General features: G+C 45.3%; 4 protein-coding genes across 5 annotated transcripts; 2 read left to right on the top strand and 2 right to left on the bottom strand.

Annotated features, from left to right (window-relative positions):
* Positions 1-4423: 4423 nt before the first annotated feature.
* Positions 4424-6553, bottom strand: LOC112889095 (protein TAB2 homolog, chloroplastic). Its single transcript, XM_025955586.1, has 3 exons — positions 5673-6553; positions 5441-5584; positions 4424-4814 (listed from the first exon to the last, which is right to left on the bottom strand). The coding sequence occupies exons 1-3, from the start codon at positions 6460-6462 to the stop codon at positions 4555-4557; spliced, it is 1194 nt and encodes a 397-aa protein (XP_025811371.1). The 5' UTR covers positions 6463-6553; the 3' UTR covers positions 4424-4554.
* Positions 6554-6649: 96 nt separating this feature from the next.
* LOC112889104 lies at positions 6650-9792 on the top strand. Its single transcript, XM_025955596.1, has 5 exons — positions 6650-6847; positions 7415-7490; positions 7798-7911; positions 9028-9129; positions 9328-9792. The coding sequence occupies exons 1-5, from the start codon at positions 6729-6731 to the stop codon at positions 9370-9372; spliced, it is 456 nt and encodes a 151-aa protein (XP_025811381.1). The 5' UTR covers positions 6650-6728; the 3' UTR covers positions 9373-9792.
* A 2052-nt stretch (positions 9793-11844) lies between these two features.
* LOC112889297 (serine/arginine-rich splicing factor RSZ23-like) lies at positions 11845-15956 on the top strand. 2 transcript variants are annotated; one of them, XM_025955858.1, is made up of 5 exons: positions 11845-11995; positions 12158-12256; positions 13904-13992; positions 14771-15020; positions 15385-15945. In XM_025955858.1, the coding sequence occupies exons 2-5, from the start codon at positions 12168-12170 to the stop codon at positions 15668-15670; spliced, it is 714 nt and encodes a 237-aa protein (XP_025811643.1). In that variant the 5' UTR covers positions 11845-11995; positions 12158-12167; the 3' UTR covers positions 15671-15945. The 2 variants fall into 2 exon arrangements, with proteins under 2 accessions (XP_025811643.1, XP_025811651.1); XM_025955866.1 differs by having other exon boundaries at positions 11858-11999; positions 15385-15956.
* Positions 15957-16640: 684 nt separating this feature from the next.
* Positions 16641-18251, bottom strand: LOC112889288 (zinc finger protein CONSTANS-LIKE 3-like). The gene is made up of 2 exons (XM_025955848.1): positions 17461-18251; positions 16641-17329 (listed from the first exon to the last, which is right to left on the bottom strand). The coding sequence occupies exons 1-2, from the start codon at positions 18118-18120 to the stop codon at positions 16988-16990; spliced, it is 1002 nt and encodes a 333-aa protein (XP_025811633.1). The 5' UTR covers positions 18121-18251; the 3' UTR covers positions 16641-16987.
* Between the last annotated feature and the right edge of the window lie 5536 nt (positions 18252-23787).

Raw genomic sequence — 23787 nt, 5'->3', positions numbered from 1 at the left:
TCCAACTTGTGATGTACTGCCATGTCCTACCTTGTCAATCCATGACCTTTGCTCTGTCCTAAGGATCCACGAGCCCATTGGTCTCTCGTCACCACGTGAGGTCAGATTGAGCCATGCCAATTCGTAACTGTTTGTATCCTTCTCCATGTTGCTAACTGCAGTGGCGGAGCGTGCAACAAAATATAGAGGGGACCAATTAACCAACTTCAAACTAATATATACAAAAGTTCTTCAAACTAATATATACAAAAGTTCTATAGAAATAAATTTTAATTGATGAACTACTGATAATTAGGTCACAACTAGGTCACAGTTAAGAAAATACAAGTGACCCTGGCCTATTGTCTATAGAGACCTATCACCGTATCACACTATCATATTAGTGTGTGTGTATATATATTCATTCTACACGCGCTTGTAGCTACTCCTACATGTATATCTCATGATGTAGGGCGTATCCGACCCAACGAGGTATGTACGAGGTGTATGTGATCATACTACACCATCTGTGATGGTATATATTTTAAGTATATGACCATATATAGAGTATATGGACATACTCATTTTATATACTAGTATAGTAATAACGTATAATCATGATATATTTAGAAAATAGGGATGCTTTTGAAAAATTTTTCGTACATATTCCTTTGAAGTATCTTAGAATTAGTATATGAACATAATCAAAGTGATAAATAAGTATATAGATATACGCACGATGGTATACTAATAGTGAAAGAGTTACAAGTGAGTGTAGATAAAACTTGTCATATATATATATATATATAAACCAAAAGACAAGTTTCTTGAAAAAAAAAAGAAGAAGAGAATTAACCAGTATAAGCAGCACTTGTTAAAAGTCCACCGCAGCCGCTCTCACGGGCTGCTGGCTAGTGGAGTTCGCTCTAACCAAGGAGACCTGGGTTCGAGCCCTGCTCCCTGCTTCCCGTCTTGTTTTTTTTTGTTGTTGTTAAAAGTCCACCCTTCTTTTCTTCATATCCTGGAAAAGTAATTATATCTTCATAGATGTAGTCTCCTGCTATTTCTCCTCCTTTGTGTACTACCAAACTATTGGCAAGATAGAAAAGGCACGCTCAACACTAGCTGTTGAAACTAGGAGAGTAATAAGAAGCAACCGAAGCAATCTATCAATCATGTTCAAATTCATATAACGTTCAATGGCAACAAGGCATCAGCATAGCTCAGCTATGATTGCAATATTTTCTGCTCTTCACTGTTGGAAACATCAGCTCTTCACTTATGTGTTGAGCGGATTGCATCTGGACTTATATATTGAATGGATTGCAGAACCCTCCGTTCTTTTCTTCAAAAAATTTTGCGTGCCAAAAGGGGCCGGAGCTCTCTATGGCCCGTACAGGGCTCCACTAGTGGCTAACTGTACCATCTATAGGTATGCCTTGTCCGGTTGACTACGTAATAACATGAACATAACATGAACATTTTGCCTTCTACTTGATAACATATTGTTGCAACACAAATCTACATGATATAAGCAAATCCATAAATCTTCCATGCATATTCGCTCGTATCGTATGAGGTGCCTTCCCATTGTTGTGTTTGTTGTTGTCCCTTTGCTGCTTCTGTCCATTTGATATGACGATTTTTTAGTTACATGATGCTTTCAAATTTGTATAGACAAATATCCACTCTTGTATCCTATCTCGTAACCCATGTCTTCATTGACCGCAATTATAAATCTCTCCTTCTAGAAGGCCACAACTCCATATGTGTCTGCCAGCTTAACACGAATAACTGCGAACCCTAAGTGTTGTGAACTTTACAATAAATTTGATGTGCACTCTTCTTTTTCCTACTATAGTCTCAATTTTAGTTTACTATTAGAAATTGGACTTCTTAATTTTATGGATTTTACATAGGCTCTTTATTTATGTGCTTTATATTGAAGTCTGGGAATTAAACTACTAATTATACGTATTCTTATTATCAAATTAGTTGTATATTATTTGTAGTTTACATGAACTTTATTTTTATTTAATCTAGACCGTTGCATGATGACAACAGTCGTCTGTTTAGATTTTTCCCCTTTTCCATTTAATTTGCACATTGTTTGTAAACATGCTGTTTTCTAAGCAATGAAACTCCAATAAATCTCTAGAAAAAAATAACATGAGAACTGAGGAAAATGACTAATTGAGTGTAGAACCTCTTCTCTACCCGTGTCAAAGAAATCCTATATATGAACATTTTTTTTGTTTTAGCAAAATGTGATATAAAACTCTATTCCGTAGAGGACAATAACATGTGCTTGCTGAATTTTATATATATGAGGAAGCTTTTATTCATGAAATAGAGAGTTACGAATGGTAGCTCTTAATAGTATCTAGCGAATACAGATCCTTGGAAGACGCACAAAATTGTCCAAACAGTTTCATAGGCATACTCTGATATAAAAGGAGAATGTTTTCGCCTGCTATCATGTGTGTTTGTTGTAGAGATGATTCCTTGATGTCGTGTATGCCCCGTTGCTTGTAGTTTTGTTGCTTACCCTTTTCACCACATCCAACCACCCTTCTTGGTGATATGCTCAGACCGCAGTGCAGAGCAGTCATGATTGATTGGAGAAAGCTTGCCGCCATCACCATGTCTCCAGAAAAAAAATGATTCTTAACTTGTGTAGTCTGGTTCTTCGATTTGCACAACAAAGTGTAGATTGTGTCACCCAACATCTATTAGTGTCACAATTGGGTCTTGCCGCCTATCCTTCTAGACATCGCATGGATTGAGCAACCATAGATAAATTTGTGTCTTGATCAAACCAACATTAACACATTGTGTGTACGATGTTATTTTCTCTCTGTGTATCGTCAGCTGCAGTTCTCTTCGTTTGTGCATGCTGCCCTTCTCTGCTGCTCACCTTGATGACCATCACAACATATGTCTACTTATTGGTCTCACCAATATGGAGCTTGAACACAATCAACCTTGGGGAATCTACAGCGAATTCATGGAGGTCAAATTTTGAAATTGGAAGTTTGACTTGATTTCATCTGTTGTGCCGCAGCAGAGTAGCATGCTTGATGCTTGATGCATTTGAGCGAGCACTTCAGCCATGGTGATCATCTTCTAGCTATTTTCCTTCCTAATTTGCTTCTTAATCGCTATACAAATCAAATACTAATTTCTTTTCTATTTTTAGTTCACAAATTTATCTGTTTATTTACTCATATTTGATATGGATTCTTTGATCAACGGCTAATTTCCTTATTTTTCTAATTCTAAATTTAGCTATTTACTACCATATTCGGTATGAACTCTTTAGGTATGTTTTAATTTTTATTAATTTTATAATTCCGAAATTATATATTTATTAATCATATTTGATATGGACTCTTGCGTTAATTCAGACCGTTAAATCTTCATAAAATCCAGCGGTGTAAATCCTTCTCTTTTTTAGATTAATGTGACAATTTCTAGATCCTCTGGGCGAACGTGCTGTCTTCTTTTAATACTTCAGACGGTTAGATCTTTATAAAATCCAACTGTGTAAATTCTTCTCTTTTTTAGATTAACGTAGGAATCTACAGACCCTCTCGGCAAACGTGGTAACTTTTTTCGCACTCTCTTATTAATATAATATTAATATACTAGATCGTGTGGTGCGACTTTCTTATTAATATAATAGATCGTATGGTGCGACCGGGCATGCTCGCCCTCCTTCCACGATCGGGAGGTCCGGTCCATCAAATCAAGAGTTCATTCTAGCGTGGTGCCGCCTACAGCGCTACAGGTGCACCGGTCCGCCGGTCAGATTTTATTACATGGAGATTGATAATATTTTATGGTAAAGGTGGCCCACGAAATTCTTCGTTTCCGCCCTATCATGTGCTAGATTTGTGGTGCTATCTGTCCATCTATGGTATTGTTTGCGTATATGCTATGCATGATTTGCATCTGTCATATTGAGTTGGATTTTTGAAGTGGTTACACCGGTGTTTCCAATTCTAATTACCGATTCCCAACTGTTATCGACATGTTCCCACTAGAATTATTTCATTTCAAATATCTTGTATATCCAATTTCGCTTTTCCGATCTATTTTCCCAAATAAAAATGAAAAATAGAAGTGATTAGAATTTTTTTCCGACCGTCCGCTTTCATCTCTACATGCAGCGACTTTGCGCCTTGTAGGACGCGTCGATTTCCAGTCGCGCGCGCTGCTGCTAGCGTCGGCGGCTCGGCGCCGTGCACCGCCCGTGCGCGCGCTCTGTGCGCGTGCGGGAAGCAAACGAATCGAGAGTTGAGGAAGGCCGCCCCAGGCCACCTCGCCGCACGCACGGTCCGGAAACAAAGTAACTGGGCCGACACGAAGCTGCGTCGGACAGCCTGCTGCAAGAGGGCCATGCGCCATTTTTCCTGAATAGGCCCATTGAGCAATAGAAAAAGAAAAGCAAAAGGGGAAAACGAAATCTTGTATACCGATCCCAAGAATCTTGTACTGGCACTACACATGCTACATCCATTTTTTCCTGCAAAATTCAGGGTACAGTACAGGCTAAGCATCTGGCGGATAACATCATACAGGCGGCGGGGGCAGGTCGAGGAGGAGCCAGAACCCGACGCAGCCGTCGGAGTTGAGGTTCTCCTGGATGGCCAGGAAGTGGAGGCCGCCGCAGGACTTCTTGGCCGCCTCCCAGGCCTCCGCCTCCTGCGTCGCCGCGGGGGTCTTCTGGTACCCGGAGTAGATGTACCGGGTCGACACCCCCGCCGACAGGATCAGGCTCGCCCTGCCCGTGTCCGCCTCCATCGCGCAGATCTCCAGACCGTTCATCCACGCTGAAAAATGGAGGAGAAAGGAAACACAACCATGACACAGCGAACTTGCTGGCGCAGGTGTAATTCTTCGACAGTGTCTCTTTTAACTTTACAGTATGCAGTTCAATTGCAGTTACTTGTCCAAATCCAGAGTTTACCACTTTAAGTCTTTAACCACGAATTGGTAGTACATACTAGTCCAAAATCAAGTAAAAGGTTGTTTTATTTCAAAAAAAGTAAAAGGTTGTAGTCTGAATGACATTTGTTCTACATTGAAAGTACTAGCAGTAACATGTGCGATCATCTCATACGACATGCCAAAACTTGCCTAGGTGTACGACAAGTAATCTCCCAATTGCATTGCATATAGAGATCAAAGTAACCAACTGATATACGAGTAAGACTAGAGTTTTCTTTTTAGTCCATATTTACAAGTTACGACTAGAAATCGTACGGATCATCATATGTGTTTGCAATCAGGCATTGATCATGAAAAAAAAAATTCACTGTCAATTCACCACATCATCTCGAGTGCCTCGGGAGCTTCAGATTGCTTGTTAATTTCACAGTGTCTCGACAGCACATTGTCATCTTCTAAACAAGAATGTGGCATTTGGCGTTTGGCTGAAAATTTGCTGCAAACTTACCAGCTAGAGGCTTGGCGCGAGATGATTCCACGGCGACTCCAGGGACCAGCGTGCTGTCATCGAGCTCAAACCCCAGCAGGTTCAAGTCGAGCCCCGCACCGAATGCGTACCTCCTCTCCAGTGATTCCACCTCCTCTCGTACAGCTGCAGAAGAAGCAAAATCACTCATCAACCAAGCACAATCATGGCCTGATCAAGGTTTATTAAGCGCGGTGGGAATCTAACTGCTGACCGGAGAAAGGGAGCTGCACGAACGCCCACTTGTCGCCGAAGAGGTTCTCGGGGAGCGTGGTGGGGAACGGGTTGTCGAGCGCGAGCAGCGGCCTGGTGCCGGCCTGGAACCCCGGGTGGCGGCTGTACACGGTCTCGTACCGCTCCTCCAGCCACAGCAGCAGCGACACGCACCGCCGGCTCGGCACCGCCTTCACGCCCAGCTCGCCGCAGGCGCGGGTGATGATGGTCTGCATCTGCGACCGGAAGAAGCGGACGCGGTCGGGCATCGGCACGCCCAGCGCCTCGGACACGGAGGCCAGCGCGTCGCGGAGCGTGACGCTGTTGATGGCGTTGTTGGGGAAGTAGCGGGTGAACTGGAGCGAGAGCGTGGCGTCGCAGACCACGAGCTCCCACACCTTCTTGCCCCGCGCGTCCAGGATGGGCCGCGAGCAGAAGTCCAGCTCCCACTCCCGGATCGCCTCCGGGTCCGCGTCGGGGTCCAGGTAGCACACCTCCGCCTGCGGGTCCACCACCTCATCCCCCTCCTCGACGTCGGTGTTCTCGGGATCCGCCTCTTCTTCGGCGGTGTCAGCCGCGGCGGAGGCGGCGGTGGAGCTCTCGGAGGAGATGGACCGGCACCGGCACGGCCGCGGCGACGGGCTGGCCGGAACAATCATGCGTTGGCGTGAGTGTGGGAGGGACCGCGCGGAGAGGGAGACCGAGGTGGGTCTCCCTGGAGAGTTAGGGAGCGAGAGGCTCCGGCGCAGGGCGAGGCCATGGCCGGCGACGATGGCGGTGGCGGTCGTCATGCCGCGAGCGGGCGCCCACGGCCACACGCAGAAGCTAACGTTGCTGGTGGCGTCGCGGCGCGGCGTGCCAATTCACCCACCACCAAGCAGTGTGATCTTCCGTTTGGGCGATGGGCCGGCCCAAGCCCACGTAGAAGCCGAACAGGATAACGACGACCTCATGTAACGGAAGGGGAAAAACTAGAGGGTGGAAGACGGGGGTGTCCGGAGTCCATAGAAATAGGAGAGGAGGGGAGAGGGGGAGGAGGAGGAGGGCAGCAGCAAGAATGGCGTGCTCCACCAGCCTCTGCTTCTCGTCGACGATTCCGTCTCCGGCCTCTTGCTCTTCGGGCTCCTCACGCTTCCTCGCGATCCAGCAAGTGTCCTCTGCCCCGTCCTTGTTCAGGTATGCTCTGGTTTCTTGTTGCCATGTCCCCAATGATGCAGTATTGCTCTTTCCCAATTAATCCAAAGCCCAAATTAAGGTGCTCCATGATTTTAGATGTTATTCTTCTAGTGATGTGTATATCGTATACTTGTATTTGTTTCTGACGCTAGCCCACAAGGTCACACGAACTTTTGTTGTTAATTTTTTATATTCTCAGCAATCTGATAAATTTACCTTGAACTGTTATATGTCTAACTAACGTATTGAAGAATAATTAGTTGGCACTCCACATTCTGCCACATTCTGATGCATCTAGTATCCATGCCTATCTTAACTAGAGTATTTACAGGCTCAGAACCTATTCTTCAGTTACAAACCCTTAGGAATTTCATTTTTGTACAATGTTTGAACAGTTGAACTTTTTCATTGGGGTTGGCAAGCATCCAGGAGTGCAGTACTTTTAAATTATATCAGTTGGTTTGACTTGTGTTCTAATGCCTATATTCTGGTTGCGGTTTAGTGTAACATCAATAGCACCTGCATTAACTTAACTGACCTCTGAGTTATATGTCTTTTCTCTCATAGATGGACAATCCAATACAAGCAATGTGGGCATACATTACATCGGAGAAGCCACATGCTGGCCTTTGCTAGTGCAGATGTATGCATCAGGTTTTTGAGTAGGCCATCTATTTTTGAGGGTTGGTAGGGCTATGACATTAATAGTACAAATAATGTTTCCTGAACTCTTTATGTGATTTTGGTTCTTTTTAGTTAGAACAAGGTTTAGTTTTGCTAAGGCCTTTATCCAATCAGGATGCCATAATGCCTTAGCACTCTTCACTTTATTCATTATACTAAGTACTAACCCTGGGGAAAGTTATTCAACTTCTTTTAGTGTCTGTTCCTGCATCCTTATTCTATAGTATATTCTTGGTAGTTCAACTGCTTTTTTCCAAATGAATCAGGCACCACAAGGCAAAAGAAGCTCAGGTGAAAATGTTGTGATGGTTGATCCACTGGAAGCTAAGCGTCTAGCTGCTAAACAGATGCAAGAAATCAGGGCCAAAGAAAAGCTGAAGGTGTGTATTGGAGTGTATCATTCTTTAGATTAAGTAAATCATATATGCTAAAGGAAGGAATCTTCAGGATAAGGGGAAAAAATCTCTCTTTTGTTTGCACCAATAGTTGGTGATGAAATGGTGAAGCTAGCCTTTTTCCCTGTCTTGCTGTCCTGCAATTTCCCCATTACGGATTTAATTCTTTGAGCAGGCAAAAACTTCATTGTACACTGTGCAGTTGACACACCTAACCTAATTGCAAAAGGGAAAGTTCGGTTTACACCTTTGAACTATCATAAAAGTCCGATTTTCAACCTTAAACTACAAAACCGGATAAGAGATGCCATCCAACTGTCAAAACCGGGCAAATTTGGCCCTTAGGGTGGTTTCGAAGGTGGTTTTCCATTTTGTGAAAATTAAAAATATTCAAATTTAAACTAAAAATTTCATAAGTAATTCATTTCAAATCCAAAAAATACGAAATGAATATCAAAAATTTTCTAAAAATATAACATATCTATAGGCACTATACTTGTCAGTTATTCGGATCCAATTTTTTTATGTTCATAATATTTGGTTGCTTGTAGTTATGCCTATTATTTTTGAATAAATAAGATTCAAATAGAGTAATAATAGATAGGTTACAGTTTTAGAAAAATTTTGGTACTAGTTTCATATTTTTTATGGTGGTTTTCATATTTTTTTGAAAGGGTGTAAACCGGATAACTGATTGCAGTACCAAAATTTTTTGAAAGGATGTCATATTTACCTAGTGTACTGTCGATTGCAGTACTCACATGGGTATGCATATGTGTTATGTGTGTGTGTGTGTGTGTGTGTGTGTGTGTGTATTTTGAAAGGATGTCATATGTGTTATAACTTATGTGAGATGTTGAAAATCCTTTGTGATACAAGATATATACTATGTTTATTATTTTCCTAAGAGGCTAAGATAGTAGTTCCACTTTCTGTTAACAAATAGTCATTTTCTCATAAAATATCACTAATTAGTCTCAGTTTGTCCTGGAAAACCCATCTGTTGCACTCCCCTTTGAATTCCAAGATTGGTTTGTATTCTATATTAATACTTCATTGTGTTTTGTTACTCTTCAAATTCAACTGTGGTCTGTTTTGCAGAAGCAACGTCAAGCAGAAGCGATTAACGGTGCATTGGCAATGATAGGACTGACTGCTGGATTAGTAGTGGAAGGTCAGACAGGAAAGGGTATCTTGGAGCAGGTACTTAACACTGAATGCATGAGGAATTCGGTTTGTAGTATGTACAAGTTTTTTATCATTACAGATAACATAATTTGAGAAATATCATAATGGATAACTGTGATATGCGATGCTAAACGATTAATCACTTACTAATTAGAATGTTAGACACAGTTCTACACTACTGATACGTGACTCCATGCTCATCAATTCCTGCAGCTGGCTGGATATTTGGCGGCTATTTCTAGTTTATTTGAGCAATAGAGGATCATGTTTGGAGATTTCTTTTTCACATTCCTTGGCCAAGAGAGCTCTTGTCTGAATCTTATTTGTCAGATCCATCCAATTTTTGGGGGAGTTAATCCTTGCTGGCTGTGCAATAACACAACCAGATTTGCATATTTATCAAGCGCTATATCATGGGCTGAACATTAATATACAGTGTAACAGATTTATTTGATGTACCCCAACAATTTCTGATGATGACATTTAGCAGCTGCTGAAGAGCAGTTCTACTCATGCTTCAATGTGAAACGTTCAAGTCATGAGAACTCTCTTTTTTTTTTCCTTTTGGCCAAACCATTGAGGTTGTAGTGAGATGTTGGCCTTTTTTTCACTGTGCTTATGATTGTGCCATCTGCGATGTGAGTGATGATTCTATTGCCAGCGTGTGACTTAATCTCACTTTCAAGGTCTGTGTAGTTCAAGTGTTTTTTTGGTATGTCTTCTTGTTGGTTGAGTTCGAGTTTCAGTATTCTGTTGTAAAGTTTGTTGTTGGAGCCTATGGACAATGGAGGCTATTGATGCAGACTATTTTTGCATGCTACCTGCTATATTTTTTGAGGAGATTTTATTATCTGACTTTGATCTCGTGTGTAATTATGTATATCTGGAAGAATGATTATAAACAAAAATATCATCATGAGCAAAGTATACTTCCCTAATATGTGATCATTATTTAATATTTGTTTGTTTTTCTGCTTGCACCTTTTAAATGAATGTGAAACTGTATCTGATCTGATTCATCATCCGTACTAGTTGCGTATGTAGCTACAAGCTAAAAACAAGCTAGGTATATGTTTGTTGAGCATGTATGTCACATCGATTGATTTAGCATCTTCCAATGGAACATGGCAGTGGCATACTTCTTTTTGAAAAGAAGCAGTGACATACTTCCACCTCGTCAAGTCGTCATGGAATGATCTACGAACTTATTGTTAGGACCTATCTTTACTGGCAAAAGAGCTGAGCATGTGTGGACAATACGTGCTTTAGAACGCTGAGCATGGAGATCTGTTTGTTGTGCACTTGTGCTCACCAGCGCCACTGGTTCCTCCATCCGGAAATGCGGGGCATATTTTCCCGCACCTTGTAAAAAACTTTCTCGAGTATCACACAATGTTTGTCTATTCTCGTTTCTCAACCTCGGAACTTGGTGACCGTGATGCTCACCCTTTCTTTCCGCGTTGAGCCTGCGATTTATCTTTCCTTCTCAAAACAAAATGAGTTTATAGAACATGGTCTAAGTAATCCATAATTAGGAATATTTCGTATTTAAAATATGCCTAGTCACGAGGTGTGCCTATCACTAGGAAGGCTAAAACTCAAGACTAGGGTTAAACATAGTTTTCGCAGTTTTCATTAGGTGTTTGGATTTTGGTGGTTTCCTTTCCAAGGAAAGCACATACGTAACCAAGAGGGATGAGTGTGCTAAACAATTTGTTTCAAATATCAGTCATGGATGTCACCTCATCCACCAATTCTATTGGGAATAAAGTGGGTATCACTTTCGCTAGAAAATATTGCATCTCGAACACTCAAAAAATATTTTTATTAGTCCGAATTAACATGTTCATTGTTCTAGTGGAACTATACATTCGTGAGACTGGTATCTCCAGCCCAATATTGAGTAGTAAGAGCTTTCCATGAAACACCATGAAAAATTGAATTTTATAGGAACTTTAATGCCATATATGTCAAATCAACCAATCGAGTGCAAAATATTTTTTCATCATAAGCCCTGATATTTGAGTAATCGAATACCCATGCTTTCTCAGTTTACATACATCAAGAGGAATGAGTGGTGGATTAAAGATGGGGTTATGAATTTGCTAGGCTTAGAGAAAGTACTTTGGGAGGAAGGATTGCGTGATGATGGTGGCAAACACAAGGGTTTAGGGTGGGTGGCGAGGATATCGTTGCATGCGAATAATGATGGACCATTTTTTGGGTGATGATGAGAGGAGGTGGGGATTGGGGAGGTTAGTCGGATTTGGTGCCATAAGCACCACATGACGATAAAAAAATAGGAAGATGTATATGAAAAAAATACTTCATACCAGTACATAAAAGAAGAAGCAAAGTACTATATGAAAAGGAAAAAAAAATGAGCAAGGACGAAGAAAGGAGAGAATAAGTATATGAGATCCCAAGTGTTTTTAATCAACTAAGTGGAGATGAGAACTCAAACGTTTGATCAATAGCATCACATATTTTCATGACCCTTCTACTTCGATATAAATTGGTTGCTGCTAAATGTCTCTGTACCTATAAAATAAAAATACCAACTGCTATAATACTCTTGCGAAAATAGCCATTGCGCTTGTCTATAGACTCATTTGAGAATTTTTGAAAAACAACTCATTTGCGAATTGAGGCAAAGGGAAAAGGCCAATGAATTCGTCCTTTTTCCCACCTACTCCGTACCGTAACTCAAGATTCCGAAATTGCCCCTGAGTCGTCAACTCGTTTCCGCCTAAAATTACACTTCCCTGCCCTCCCCTCTTCTCCTCCGCGGCCGCGGCTCGAACTTAAACCCTAGAGCCGCCCCCCGGCCGCTCTCGCGACCCCAAATCTCAAATCACCCGGAGGGAGCACGCGCGCGAAGGCAAGTACGCTTCAGATCCCGTATTGCTTTTGGTTCCTAGGCCACTGTTTCGTACAAATCCCTGAGAAATTTGGGGTTTCCTCGGTGGAGCTTAGTGGTTGCTGCTGCGCCTTGGAGTGGATTTGAGTGATATTTTGTTGGAATTTCTTTGGCCCCTTGTAGGGTTTCGCTCATGGCTCGCGTCTACGTGGGGAACCTGGATCCGCGCGTCACGGCGCGGGAGATCGAGGACGAGTTCCGCACGTTCGGGGTTCTGAGGAGGTGAGATGCAGTGCCTTTGCTCGGAAGGGCTAAGCTTCTTTTGTCTTACTTTTTGTATGGCGGAAGTGCTAAGCTGGTGCTACTGCGCATATGATTTTCCCGACTCGTCTATATGGTACTGTTAATAGCCTATAGGACTGTATGAGCTTGTTTTTTTGGTTTCCTTGCCTTACAGGCATGCAAGTAATTTGTGGTTTTGGGTATTATAGTTTTGCACCGAGGGTGCTGGTGGTAGAACTGTAGTACTGAGGCCAGTTGTCCACTCATGTGATTCGATACTATATAGTAAGGCTACTGTGGAGTGATTCAATACCAATGCATTTGTGTATGTGTTCAGTTTGTTGGGTAGAACAGGTTTTCTCAGAGTTGGGGCTGTTTCTTGATGAACCTTTTTTTTTCAGGCAATGCATATATACTGTTTGAGAAATAAAAGGGAAAAGTGTGAGTTCTATGTTCACATGTGAAGTACATGGAGTACCTGTAAGGCCTAGTTTTGTAGGGCTTGGTGTTTTGATGGCTTCTGCATGATAAGTTAGCAAGTGCGACTTCAACGTATCAGTGGCTTGGCCTTATCTAGTTACCCTCACTAGTAGCTCCGTTTAGGTTGTACTAAGCTTAAGACAACTTTCAGTTCAAGCTACTAGCTCTGAATAGCTTTTCCTTAGTCAGTTGCAGACAAACTTTAGCTTCTTTTCTTTTAAAAGGCTTGTGATTGTCCTTTTATGTAATGGTAGGGCTCCTTTTTAAAAGATTAGAGGGCACCTTTTTGTCCATTTATGTTTTAATTCAGCGAGCTAGCATTTTAAAGTTTATTTTTTATGCGCGCGTTAATAAAAAGAACATAGTAGAAAATACTAGGTGAACATGACGAGTAAGGTGGAATGAAGTTGAATTACAATGATAGAGCAAAAGATGGAACTGTGCTAGTAGGCTAGCAGTTCCGAAGTGCATCCAACATGGCAACATAACAACATTATTTTTTGACCTAGGAATTTATGCCTCTGATCTTTAAGTAAAAAGTAAACTGCAGTTGATGTGATAATAGATGATACTCCCCTCATGAAATTAATCCAGAATCACACATCTCCTCAATACTCCCAACATGTGAAATTACAAGGCTTATTTCATTTAGTTAGGACAAGCCTTTCAGGAACGATCACTCTATTAAATGATAACTTTTGTGATACAGAAATGATGTCATAAGATTCATATATTAGAAAACAGTTGCTTATGATTATAATTTGTATATCACATAATCACATTATCACATAAATGAAATATATTGATCACTTGGTCAATGCATGTTCGTATATGTTAGTACTCAATCCATGAAAGGTTTAGCTGCACTTTATCCAGAGTGATATGTACCTCTGTGCAGCGGGGTTGTATGTTGACTTATGCAACAAGCTAATAATAGGTATATATGCAGAGTGGGAGGATTCCATGGAAGAGTTACATAGGTCTTGTTGAATGCCATTCAGTCTTTCTTGCATTTGTATGCCGAAGTGTTAGTTCTTCGTTGCTGTTGATAGTAGAGATTTTTTGTTTTGTATGCTGTTTGTTAGCTTAATTCAGTATTAGATGCTTTTGTACATTAGATGATGATTAGAGGAATTCACTTGTACTGATTTATTTTTTTCAATGCAGTGTATGGGTTGCTAGAAAACCACCAGGATTTGCCTTCATTGACTTTGATGACCGCAGGGATGCACAAGATGCCATTCGTGAACTTGATGGTAATAATCAAGGATGTCTATTTTTTATTTGTATTTTAAAGAGCTTGCCCTTTGCTGTACATCTTTTTCACGATTGACTTATTGCTTTTTCCGGCAGTGGGTAGTTTTGTTATGAAGAATATGACCCTATTAAATTACTTTCAAATTTGAATTAAAATGTTTTCCTTTGTTTCCTCAGTTATTTGTAGTATATGATAAAGCTTAAACTTCATGATAATAGGGTAACAGCGTGTGATTGAAGTAATTATCACTCTGCAGTAGGAAGTTGCATCTCCATTAAAGTGGCAGCTTATGCAAGGTCAAGTTGTGAAAATACTGACAGCACCTGCTTTTGTGGGTTCTAAAACACGGAGAACTGCATGTCACTGTATTAATATCTAGAAACGGTCCAATTGTCTTTGACAATATTTGTGCCTGCATTTTGATACCCGGCAGTTGTATTTCTACCAAGAAATATACTGGTATCCATTATATCAACTTAGTGAATAACATAGTGATAACAAGCCAAACTTAAAGCATGAGTGGGATGTTGAACATCTTGGTGCTGCTCTAATCAATGCATGTGTTTACTGACCCTGGAGCAAGTGATACTCAACTGCAAGACTCTAAAAGATGCTTGAGTTCATTTTAAATTGCTATAATCTATTCATCTTACTTGAGAAGAACGTTTCGACTATTTTCATCTCCGTTAGTGATTGAACCAAGTTTTACCCTTTAGCTATTGTTATATTCATATATGAATTTGTGCATATACTTTTTTTCAATTCGTGTTTGATAGGTAAGAATGGATGGAGGGTTGAGCTGTCAACCAAAGCTGGTGGTGGACGTGGCCGAGACCGTAATGGTTCTGATATGAAGTGCTATGAGTGTGGTGAAACTGGTCACTTTGCACGTGAATGTCGCTTACGGATTGGTTCCGGAGGCTTGGGTAGTGGAAGGCGCCGGAGCCGAAGCCCTAGATATCGCAGTCGTAGCCGAAGCCGCAGCCGCAGCCCAAGATATCGGAGGAGCCCAAGCTATGGCAGAAGGTAATGACTCCAAGCCCACTTCACGCATTCATTCTGAACACCAATATTCAATAGCTTTCAATAAGGGTTCTTCAGGGGGAAAATGCCACTTATAAAACCTAAAACAATGTCTATTGGAGCACAAAACCATTCCTAAACTTCTGTTTTAGAACTGAGGGAATATGAAGTAATGGCATCAAGTACATGGGTTCTCGTGCACATCTCTGGTTTTGTTTTTGTTGACCAGCCTGGTTGTAGCTACATTTTCAATTTTGCCATTTGCTTAGCAATTCAACAAGCCCCATATGTCTTGTTGCCACACTTGCTGCCTTTTCAATGAGTTAATTTTGTGGTCATTTCTGAAAAAAAACCCTCCATGTTTCAGGAGCTACAGCCCACGGGATCGTTCTCCTAGGAAGCGGAGTTACAGTAGGTCTCCACCTCCTCGTGCACGGAGTCCCAGCAGGTCGCCTCCACCTGCTCGTGCACGGAGCTACAGCAGGTCGCCACCACCACCGCCTCCGAGAAACAACAGCAGCAGGTCGCCACCGGCAACCCGAGAACTGAGCAGGTCGCCTCCGCCACCACCTGCAAGAAGGAGCAGGAGCTATAGCAGGTCCCCAGGGCAGCAGCCCCAGCGTGATGAGTCCCCATATGGCAATGACGCCTGAGATCCTTAGCTGCTCCAAGATGCTGGGAAAATGTTAGGGGCCCCAGCATGTTTTTCCCGTGCGCATTGGTACAACTTCTGTAATTCTATAGGATTCAAAGTCTTGCATTTCGTTTCAGTGTTTTGTGTTTCCTGGGAGGACACCGCTGCTGATACAATTGTGGAGGCAGGAGCCTATAACGTTTCTGTTTCGAGTTTTGACTGGATGACATTGGGCGCTTGTAGTTAAGACAAGATCTGGTTCCTGTGAGATTTGTATTCCTAGATTGCTTGGAATTTGGACAAAAGTGCTTGTCATGTGCGATGTTTGTAGCTGAAGCCCAGTAGTTGGTTCCTGATTTCAGAGGGTCACTACCATGTGGTAGCACGATAGGAACATTGGGAGATTGTCCAGAACTCCGGACTCAAAACTGACGTTGCTCCCGGCACGTACGGAGTTACCAATGGCTAGCTGTGGCAGCAGCACACTGAATCATGGACGCGACGCGACACCGGTGTCGCCGTGCAGCATCACCAGCAGGCACGGGAAAGAAGCATATCTTTCAGTCACGGGTGGCGCTCCAGGACTATGCCCATCAGATCGGCCCATAGCTCTTCGCCTCTTCTCCATCTGCAAGTTGCCGAAAGGTTGCCGCATGGAACTTCGCATGTGCGCCCGTGTTGTGCCAGTGCCACTTGTTAAGAAAAGGTCCAGCACAGTGGGCGTACACTCGAGTCACGTGGATGTCCTAGTCCCGGTTCGGCGGCTAGCTCCATCTTCACAGGCTGCTCCATTGATCCAACCTAATTCCATGGCTCAAATCAGAAATTTACCTGCGACCTCATTCGGGAAAGGTAACTGCTCCGCGCCCTCACAGCTCCACTCTTCACGTGCTCCGATCCGATTCCAATTCAATGCTCCACCTTCCCCCTGTCCGCAAGAAACTACTGCAGGGGAAAAAGAACGATCTGGAAAGCTCCACGCAACTGCATACCGCTTGTGAACATCACGGAACAATCTTCCGAGAGGTCAGGATGCCGCCCTGTGGGGGCGCAGGCGCATGAACAGCTAGGTTTTCAGGTCGCAGATGCTGAGATGCACCCGTGCAAGAGAAACGCAAACACCTCTAGATGGTAGTAATGTACAAGGCTGGATTACACGGATGGTGAGGAGGATTACATGCGTTCCGTGCGACCGCGATGGAGTTCGTTGCATCGGACGAACTGCTGTACAATTATTCATGCTGCACGGAGCGCGCATCGCGTCGCATGCGTTCAGAGATCCATTCAGAGTCGGCAAAATTAAGGGGTCGCCGCCAGGGTGCCGTCCGTCGTCCCCTCAGCAGAAGGACGGGACGACGCCGTCCGAGGCCGCGGGCGCCGACACCGCGGGCGAGAAGCACGCCCCTTCCTCGTGCTCCAGCAGCGCATCGTCCTCGCCCTCGGCCTCCGCGGAGCAGCGCTTGGCGAAGCGGCCCTTGATGCGCGGCCTCGTCTCGGCGTACGCCTTGCGGGACGCGTACCGGATGGTCTTGTCGAACCGCCGGTTCTTGCGCTTCTCGCGGTACCGCATCAGACGCGCCTCCCGCTCCTTCCCCCGGCTCGCCACCGGCGCGGCCGGCGCTGCCGGGACGCCGCCCGCCAGCGCGTCGGGCACAACCGCCACCTCCGACGACGAGACCTGTAACAAGCGATTAAAGGCGTCCACATTATCCCAAGTCCACTCAAAGAAAGCACTTTTTTATTACGAATCTCAAAAGAAACCACTTCGTGGTGTCCGCTGAGGCGCTGAGCATCTAGAGTGAGCCTTACGCTGTGGTTCATGCAGTGTTCGGGGTAGTAGAATCCGCTGGAGGCGATGTCCAGCTCGGGCGGCGCGACCGGGACGCCGATGGCCTTGATGCCGTCCATGGACCGGGCGAAGTCCAGGTCGACGCCGAGGTACGCGTCGGAGTCTGCGAAGAAGGCGTCGGTGGCGGCGGCGCTGTCCTCGTGGCTGTTGTCGGGCTCGGGGAGGAGCCACGAGGCGGCCTCGGCCTCGTTGCTCCCGTCGTCGTCCGCCGCCGCGTCCCCCTGGGATTGGGCCCCCGCGGCGGCGAAGGCCGGGGACGGGAACGGCTGCGGCGCGTCGGCGAGCGCGCCGAAGAAGGGCGCGACGGGGAGCCGCTCGTGGCGGCGCGCGAGCGGGTTGGCCGAGTGGATGTCGGCATCGCAGGCCGCGCAGAGCGCGGCGGCGTCGGCGCGGCACGTGACGGCGGCGGGGGCGTGCTCGCAGACCTCGCAGAGCCAGACGCGCGCGTGGCGCGACCCGGCGCCGTGCGCGCGGGCGTCGCACCCGGGGCACAGGAACGCGCCGTCCGCGCGGCAGTGCAGCCGCGCCGGCTCCGCGGCGCACGCGTCGCAGGGCCGCGCGCCGGCCACGGCCCAGTACCCCACCGCCGGCTTCTGCTCCAGCTCTGCCGCGGCGTCCATGCCTGATGCCTCTGCTCTGCTCTCCTCCGGGCGCGTCACGAGCGAGAACGCTGCGGGTGTCACGGATTCCGGGGGTTTTGCGTCGGAAATGGTTGGCCTCGGGGGTGTTTGGTGCGTGCCCGGCGCGGCGGGCGTTTTGAGGGGTCGGCCGGCACGTGGAGGGGCTCGCGGCCACGAGCTGGGCAGTCAGTGGACCGGCGTCCCGTCGCTGTCTCGCCGGGCCACGCACCTTTGTTCGTTTGTCCGACGGTGCCAGACTGCCAGATACGAGTACTTGGCTGGCGACTAGAGTTGCTAATCGTCACTGGAAAATGACCTCTAAAACTCGGTGCCAACGTAAGATGCCTTTGGTCAATGGGGAAACAACTGAAGACCTAGTAAAGCTTCCCCCCCCCTCCCCCCTCAAGTTTACGGCTTCACGATCGTCGAACAGTACATCCTCTTTGAGAGGAGGAAGTCTTCAAAAGTGTGTTTCAATCGATAGTTTCTCTCTTGCAATAAATTGCTACTATAGAACATCGTTTTAGGTATTTTGAATTAAAAAATCCATGTAATTTAGCCATATTGAAAGTACTCCCGCCATTCTTGTTGAACTCACCACCCTTGATGTCATCTTATTCTCCTTAACTATGATGGCTTCTCTTCCCCAACCCTCTGCTTCATGTCATCTTGCTTCATTTCTCTATGATGTCTCCACACTCTATAGTTGATTTTTATATATTCATCTTCAGAAAGTACTTTCATGATATTTCCTTGATCCAAAACACAAGGTGTTTTTAGTTTTCCTTTAGGTCAAACTTCTCTAATGTTGATGAAGTCTATTGAAAAAAATACACCAACATTTGTGACTAGGGATGCGAGTGATAAATATTTTGGATCACTGGATCGACCCAATAAATTAGTGAAATAATTTAGAATATTTTTTTATAAATTAATTTTGGAGGAGAAATGACTAGAGTGACAGACCATCGTATTTAATTAGATGATCTAGAAAATACCATTAATATAAAATACTGGTTTTGTTAAATCCACCATGAAACATATGTATATAGTGCATTCACTCTATATTTGATATTATAGATGTTAAAATATTTTTTCTATAAAATTTGTTAGAATAAGAGAAATTTAACTTAGAATAAAACTAGATCTGCTGTCATGATGTGATGTGTCGGCTGGCACCCTACCCTTTGTCCCTAGCATAGCCTAGTTCATAGTTGACGGTTCCTACAGCCTCGCTGTCGCACTACATTTTCTCCATCCACCATCATCTCGTGGCTGCTACAAACTTCCCTCTAAGCTTAGCGATCTGAAGAAGTCTCGTTACACCACATCTCTTCATCCCCGATGAACCTAGTGCTCAAGCACTCGGGAGATTTCTCATTCTCCAAATTTTAGGATAGCCTTTGCATCAGTAAACTTCTTTTTTGTTGGAAAAAAAACTGCACAGTAAACTTCCAGCAAACAGTAGTAGCGGGGCTCAAGTTTTCCTCCACGGTAGATGGTGACAAGTTCCGCGCGCTCACGCTACCCGTGCACACACGCAGATACCCTTCACCACCTGCAGTCCCTTTCCCCCTCGTCTGAAAAAAAGAGAGCTTTGCATGCGCCGAGAAAAGGAAGGTTGGTGTCACACACCGTCACTCGTCGTCACGCCGCCGGATGCGACCGCGACGGGGACAGTCCCCGTCAGCCCGTGGCCGGGCCGCCCCGCGCCAGCTGGCGCACCCCAGTTGGCCGCCGGGGCGATCGCGCTTATCCCCCGGGGATTCGCGGGGGCGCCGGGTCAGTCGGCGGGCCCCTACCCTACCCCGGCGGGCGAATTGCAGGCGAGATCTAGATCGTTCCGCTAGGGCCGGGGCCCAGGGCCCACGGTCTCGCTGTGCGACGCTGTTCGTCCAGGCCACTTGTACCGACGGGCCCGCGGCAGCCCGTCGCTCTCTCTCTCTCTGCCCCTGTCCCTGTCTCTCTACGCTAACACAAAAAGGTGCTTTAAAAATGGCACCAGGAACGCAAATGTGTTTATTTACTTTCAAAAAGAAGAAACAAAAATGCCAATGTGTGTGCCACTAGACTAACCAACCGAATACAAACATTATTGCTTCGCAAAGAAAATAGCTTGCACGAGGCACAAGTGTGCCACTAGCAGTTACTAAGTACAGCCATGCGTCGTGCTATAGAGCTGTCTGGATCCAAATGTTAATGCTCAAAAGTACTAAATTTTAATACTAGTTTTTCCAAACATGAGTGCTAATGGACTGAGCTAAACTTTAGCCAAGATTCGAAAACTTTAGCAAAAGCATATGTGCTAATAAGTGTTAAAATTTAGCACTCAGTTTTAGCACATCCAATCATACCTAATCTAGTTACAAAATATGGTTCTAAACTACAGAGATTCGAACGGTAACCATTAGCTCCACTCTACAATGACCTAATCAACCAGCTGGAGTCCTCCCAGTCTAGCTGCTGGCACATGATGAGGTGTCCGATCTCGGCAAGTCTAGAAAACCGAACTACTTGGAATTCTGGTAGTGATGCTACAATATTCCACTACCATCCCAACAAAAGGTCAGCTTTCGGATTTCCACAAAACAGACAGCGACCGTCGGGGACGGAAGCAAGAAGCGTAAGCAGGTTGAATAGACTAATAAATTCCGTAAGTAATAACCGAAGCCGATAAACTAATGATTTGGAATGATTGGAGTGCGACAGCTCTCGGCTCCGATGGAGCAAGCAGGCAGTCCGGTGCAGATCCGAGAGATGCCACCAAGGAGAACTTGCTTATCCGAAGAGATATCATATCCGGTATCTGTCTGTTCCGGGAAAGCGCGCCCCGCCGTCCCTATCAAAAATCGAGATAACAGGATAAGCACATCAGTATCATATAAAAAGACGATCTCGGTTATTAATACATAATCTTAGAACAATTTATCAAACAGTTTTTTTACAGTTGGTTATCTTCTGTAACGTCTCGTAATAATACCATATTATTTGACTTTTAGAAAAAAAGTCTATTACAAGTTACATGAGAACAACAACTCGTATAATAATTAAATAGTAGCCTTATAAATATAAGAGGAAGAATTGTTTCGCGAAACAACCACTATTTTCTTATTTTCTATCAGATGGAGTGATTACCTGCCGAAAAGAGCTAGATGAACGTGCGCAGGCGGAGACGGCCCAGCACGTAAGTGGAGACGGTATCTCTATCCGGACCCGATCCAAATCAAAGAGACACTGCGAGATAGCGCACGTACGGATCAGGACAATTTGGCACATCGACGTCGGGCGACAGCGAGTGGCGGCTGTGTGAGGAGTTTTTTTTAAAAAAGGGTTAAAAATAAATTTAAATTCGAAAAAGGGTGGCAGTTGAGAAAAATTTGAAAAATGGGTGCCTCCCGCCCGATCATCGGGCGGGAGGCGTGGGGCCGGGGACATCCCGCCCAACCAGCGGGCGGGATCCTCAAAAAACTTTTTCCAGGCCCCCCCGAGGGCCCCTTCGCGAATAAGAAACTTTTCTTATTCGCGAACGGGTCCCTGAGGGAGCATCCCGCCCGGCCAGAGGGCGGGAGGCATCCCGCCCGGCCAGTGGGCGGGATGTTTAGAGCTATTTTTTTTTGTTATTTTCCTTTGGAATTTATTATTTACAATCTATTTGGAATTCAGGCTGTTTTCAAATGCAATATTGGTTCGCCATATTCTTTTGTGTACATATAAAATTTTAATTCAATTTTACGAAGAAGATTGCTCTATCTAAAATTCGTATGAAGATGGTTAAACGATAACGTTTTGCAACGTAGAATCCGAATATTACGACAGTACGATAGATCAACCGATTAAAAAGAAAATAGTATCATACAAAAACAGTTCAAATATAAAAAGTTCACCAAATCAGGAGTATCTACTCCGCATGTCCCGGACCTCGCGCTCTCTTGGGCCTCCCGCCCCTAGTCCTAGGCCGTCGGCGTATGTGGTCCTCCGAGTACGTAAATGCATCTGGAGCACGGTGAGGACGAGGCGGAGGAGGTGCAGGTGTGAAGGGGTCATCCTGGGACTGTGCACCTGGAGCGTCATATGTCTGGGATGGACCAATGATGTCAGGCTCGGCGCCGCCGCCCACCAGCTCTGACCAAGTGGCGGAGCCGCCCTCCCAGTCGTCCCAGTCCGGCACACCGAATGGACCACCGTATGCAGGAGCTCCCGTCGACCATGCATGCTGAGCATAGCCATAAGAGTACGGTGCAGCTGGCCTCGAGCCTGACGGGAGAGACGTTCCTGGAGCATAGGCGCCAAACGTCTGAGGCTCCATTCTTGCAGGAGGAGGTCCCATTGCCGTCGAGTGCATGACTACAAAAAGAAATGAAATTAGTCGTGTAAATCATAGGTGATTGAAATGGCAATTATGAAGAACTTACAGCTTGAACTAGCGGCAGTACCGCTGGACGCTGCGTGCGGTGCTGTAGAGGTCGACGGGCCAGCTGTGTACACGTGGGCGGACGCATGAGATGAACTGGAGGTCCCCATGTCATCTCTGCCGCGACACGTCAGTGCACGTAACGCTCGCGTCAAGCTGTCTTGAATCTTACGGAAGCTGTCCTTGTACTGTGCCTCCGGTACACGCACTCCACGTTCAATCAACGTGATCTGAGATGTAGCTTCGACCTCCGCGAAGTTGATCAGATCGATCTGCATACGTAATGGGATGCAGATTACTATTGGTATCGATCTTTTAGAAAAAATATTTAATAATTGAAGTTACGAAACACGTACCGCGCCACGGTGGTCCTGATCACGGTACGAGGGATACGTGTCAGAAATGGTCGGCTGGTGCTGATCCTCCGCGTCATGAATACGTGAACGAGTGACGTACGGACGCGTGCGAAGGAGGTACCAGCGGAGGTATGCGCTGTAAAACTATTAAAAATACTGAATTCTACGTATAACTACCCTAACAAATATTCGTAAAAATAATTAATAATTATACGATTATAATACCTCCAAACCGACGTGTGGACAGGGCTTCGCCGCTTCGTCTCCTCTCTTCCTCTCCTCTCCTCCTTTTCTTTTTTCTGATTTTTGATGAATTTTATGAGAATTAGGGGGTGGGTGGGGGCTTAAATAGTGGGGGGACATCCCGCCCGTTGGGAGGGCGGGACGTGGTCCTCCCGCCCGTTGGGGGGGCGGACCCAACGGGCGGGAGGACCACGTCCCGCCCTCCCAACGGGCGGGAGGCCCCTCGGAGGACATCCCGCCCGTTGGAAGGGCGGGATGTCGCCTGACTTTTCGCAAAGAGGCCCCTGCGAAGAGGTTTTGCTCCCCCCGCCGACCCCCCGCCCGTTGGATGGGCGGGATGCGTCATCCCGCCCTTTCATTGGGCGGGAGGTACCCATTTTTCGAAATTTCCCAAACCGGCACCTTTTTTTGAATTTAAATTTATTTTTAACCCTTTTTTAAAAAAAATTCGTTGTGTGAGCACTTCTGTTCCGCCACGGTTCTGCGACTGTGAACACAGAAGGGAAGCGAGTGGGCCGAGGGGGGCGCGCTGATGAAATTTGGCGTGGAGGCCTCTTACAGCCCAAGTGCCTTTGGTCTCGGCCTCATGGAGAAAGCAGGCCATTTTTGTAAGCCATTGGTTGGAAATATGGGCCGGGCCGGTACAAACACCCTGGA

This window comes from Panicum hallii, chromosome 1, assembly GCF_002211085.1.
Source record: "Panicum hallii strain FIL2 chromosome 1, PHallii_v3.1, whole genome shotgun sequence".
Classification (NCBI taxonomy): domain Eukaryota; kingdom Viridiplantae; phylum Streptophyta; class Magnoliopsida; order Poales; family Poaceae; genus Panicum; species Panicum hallii.
Note: the sequence above shows the minus strand (reverse complement) of the source record. Positions and strands in the feature narration are given on the sequence as shown.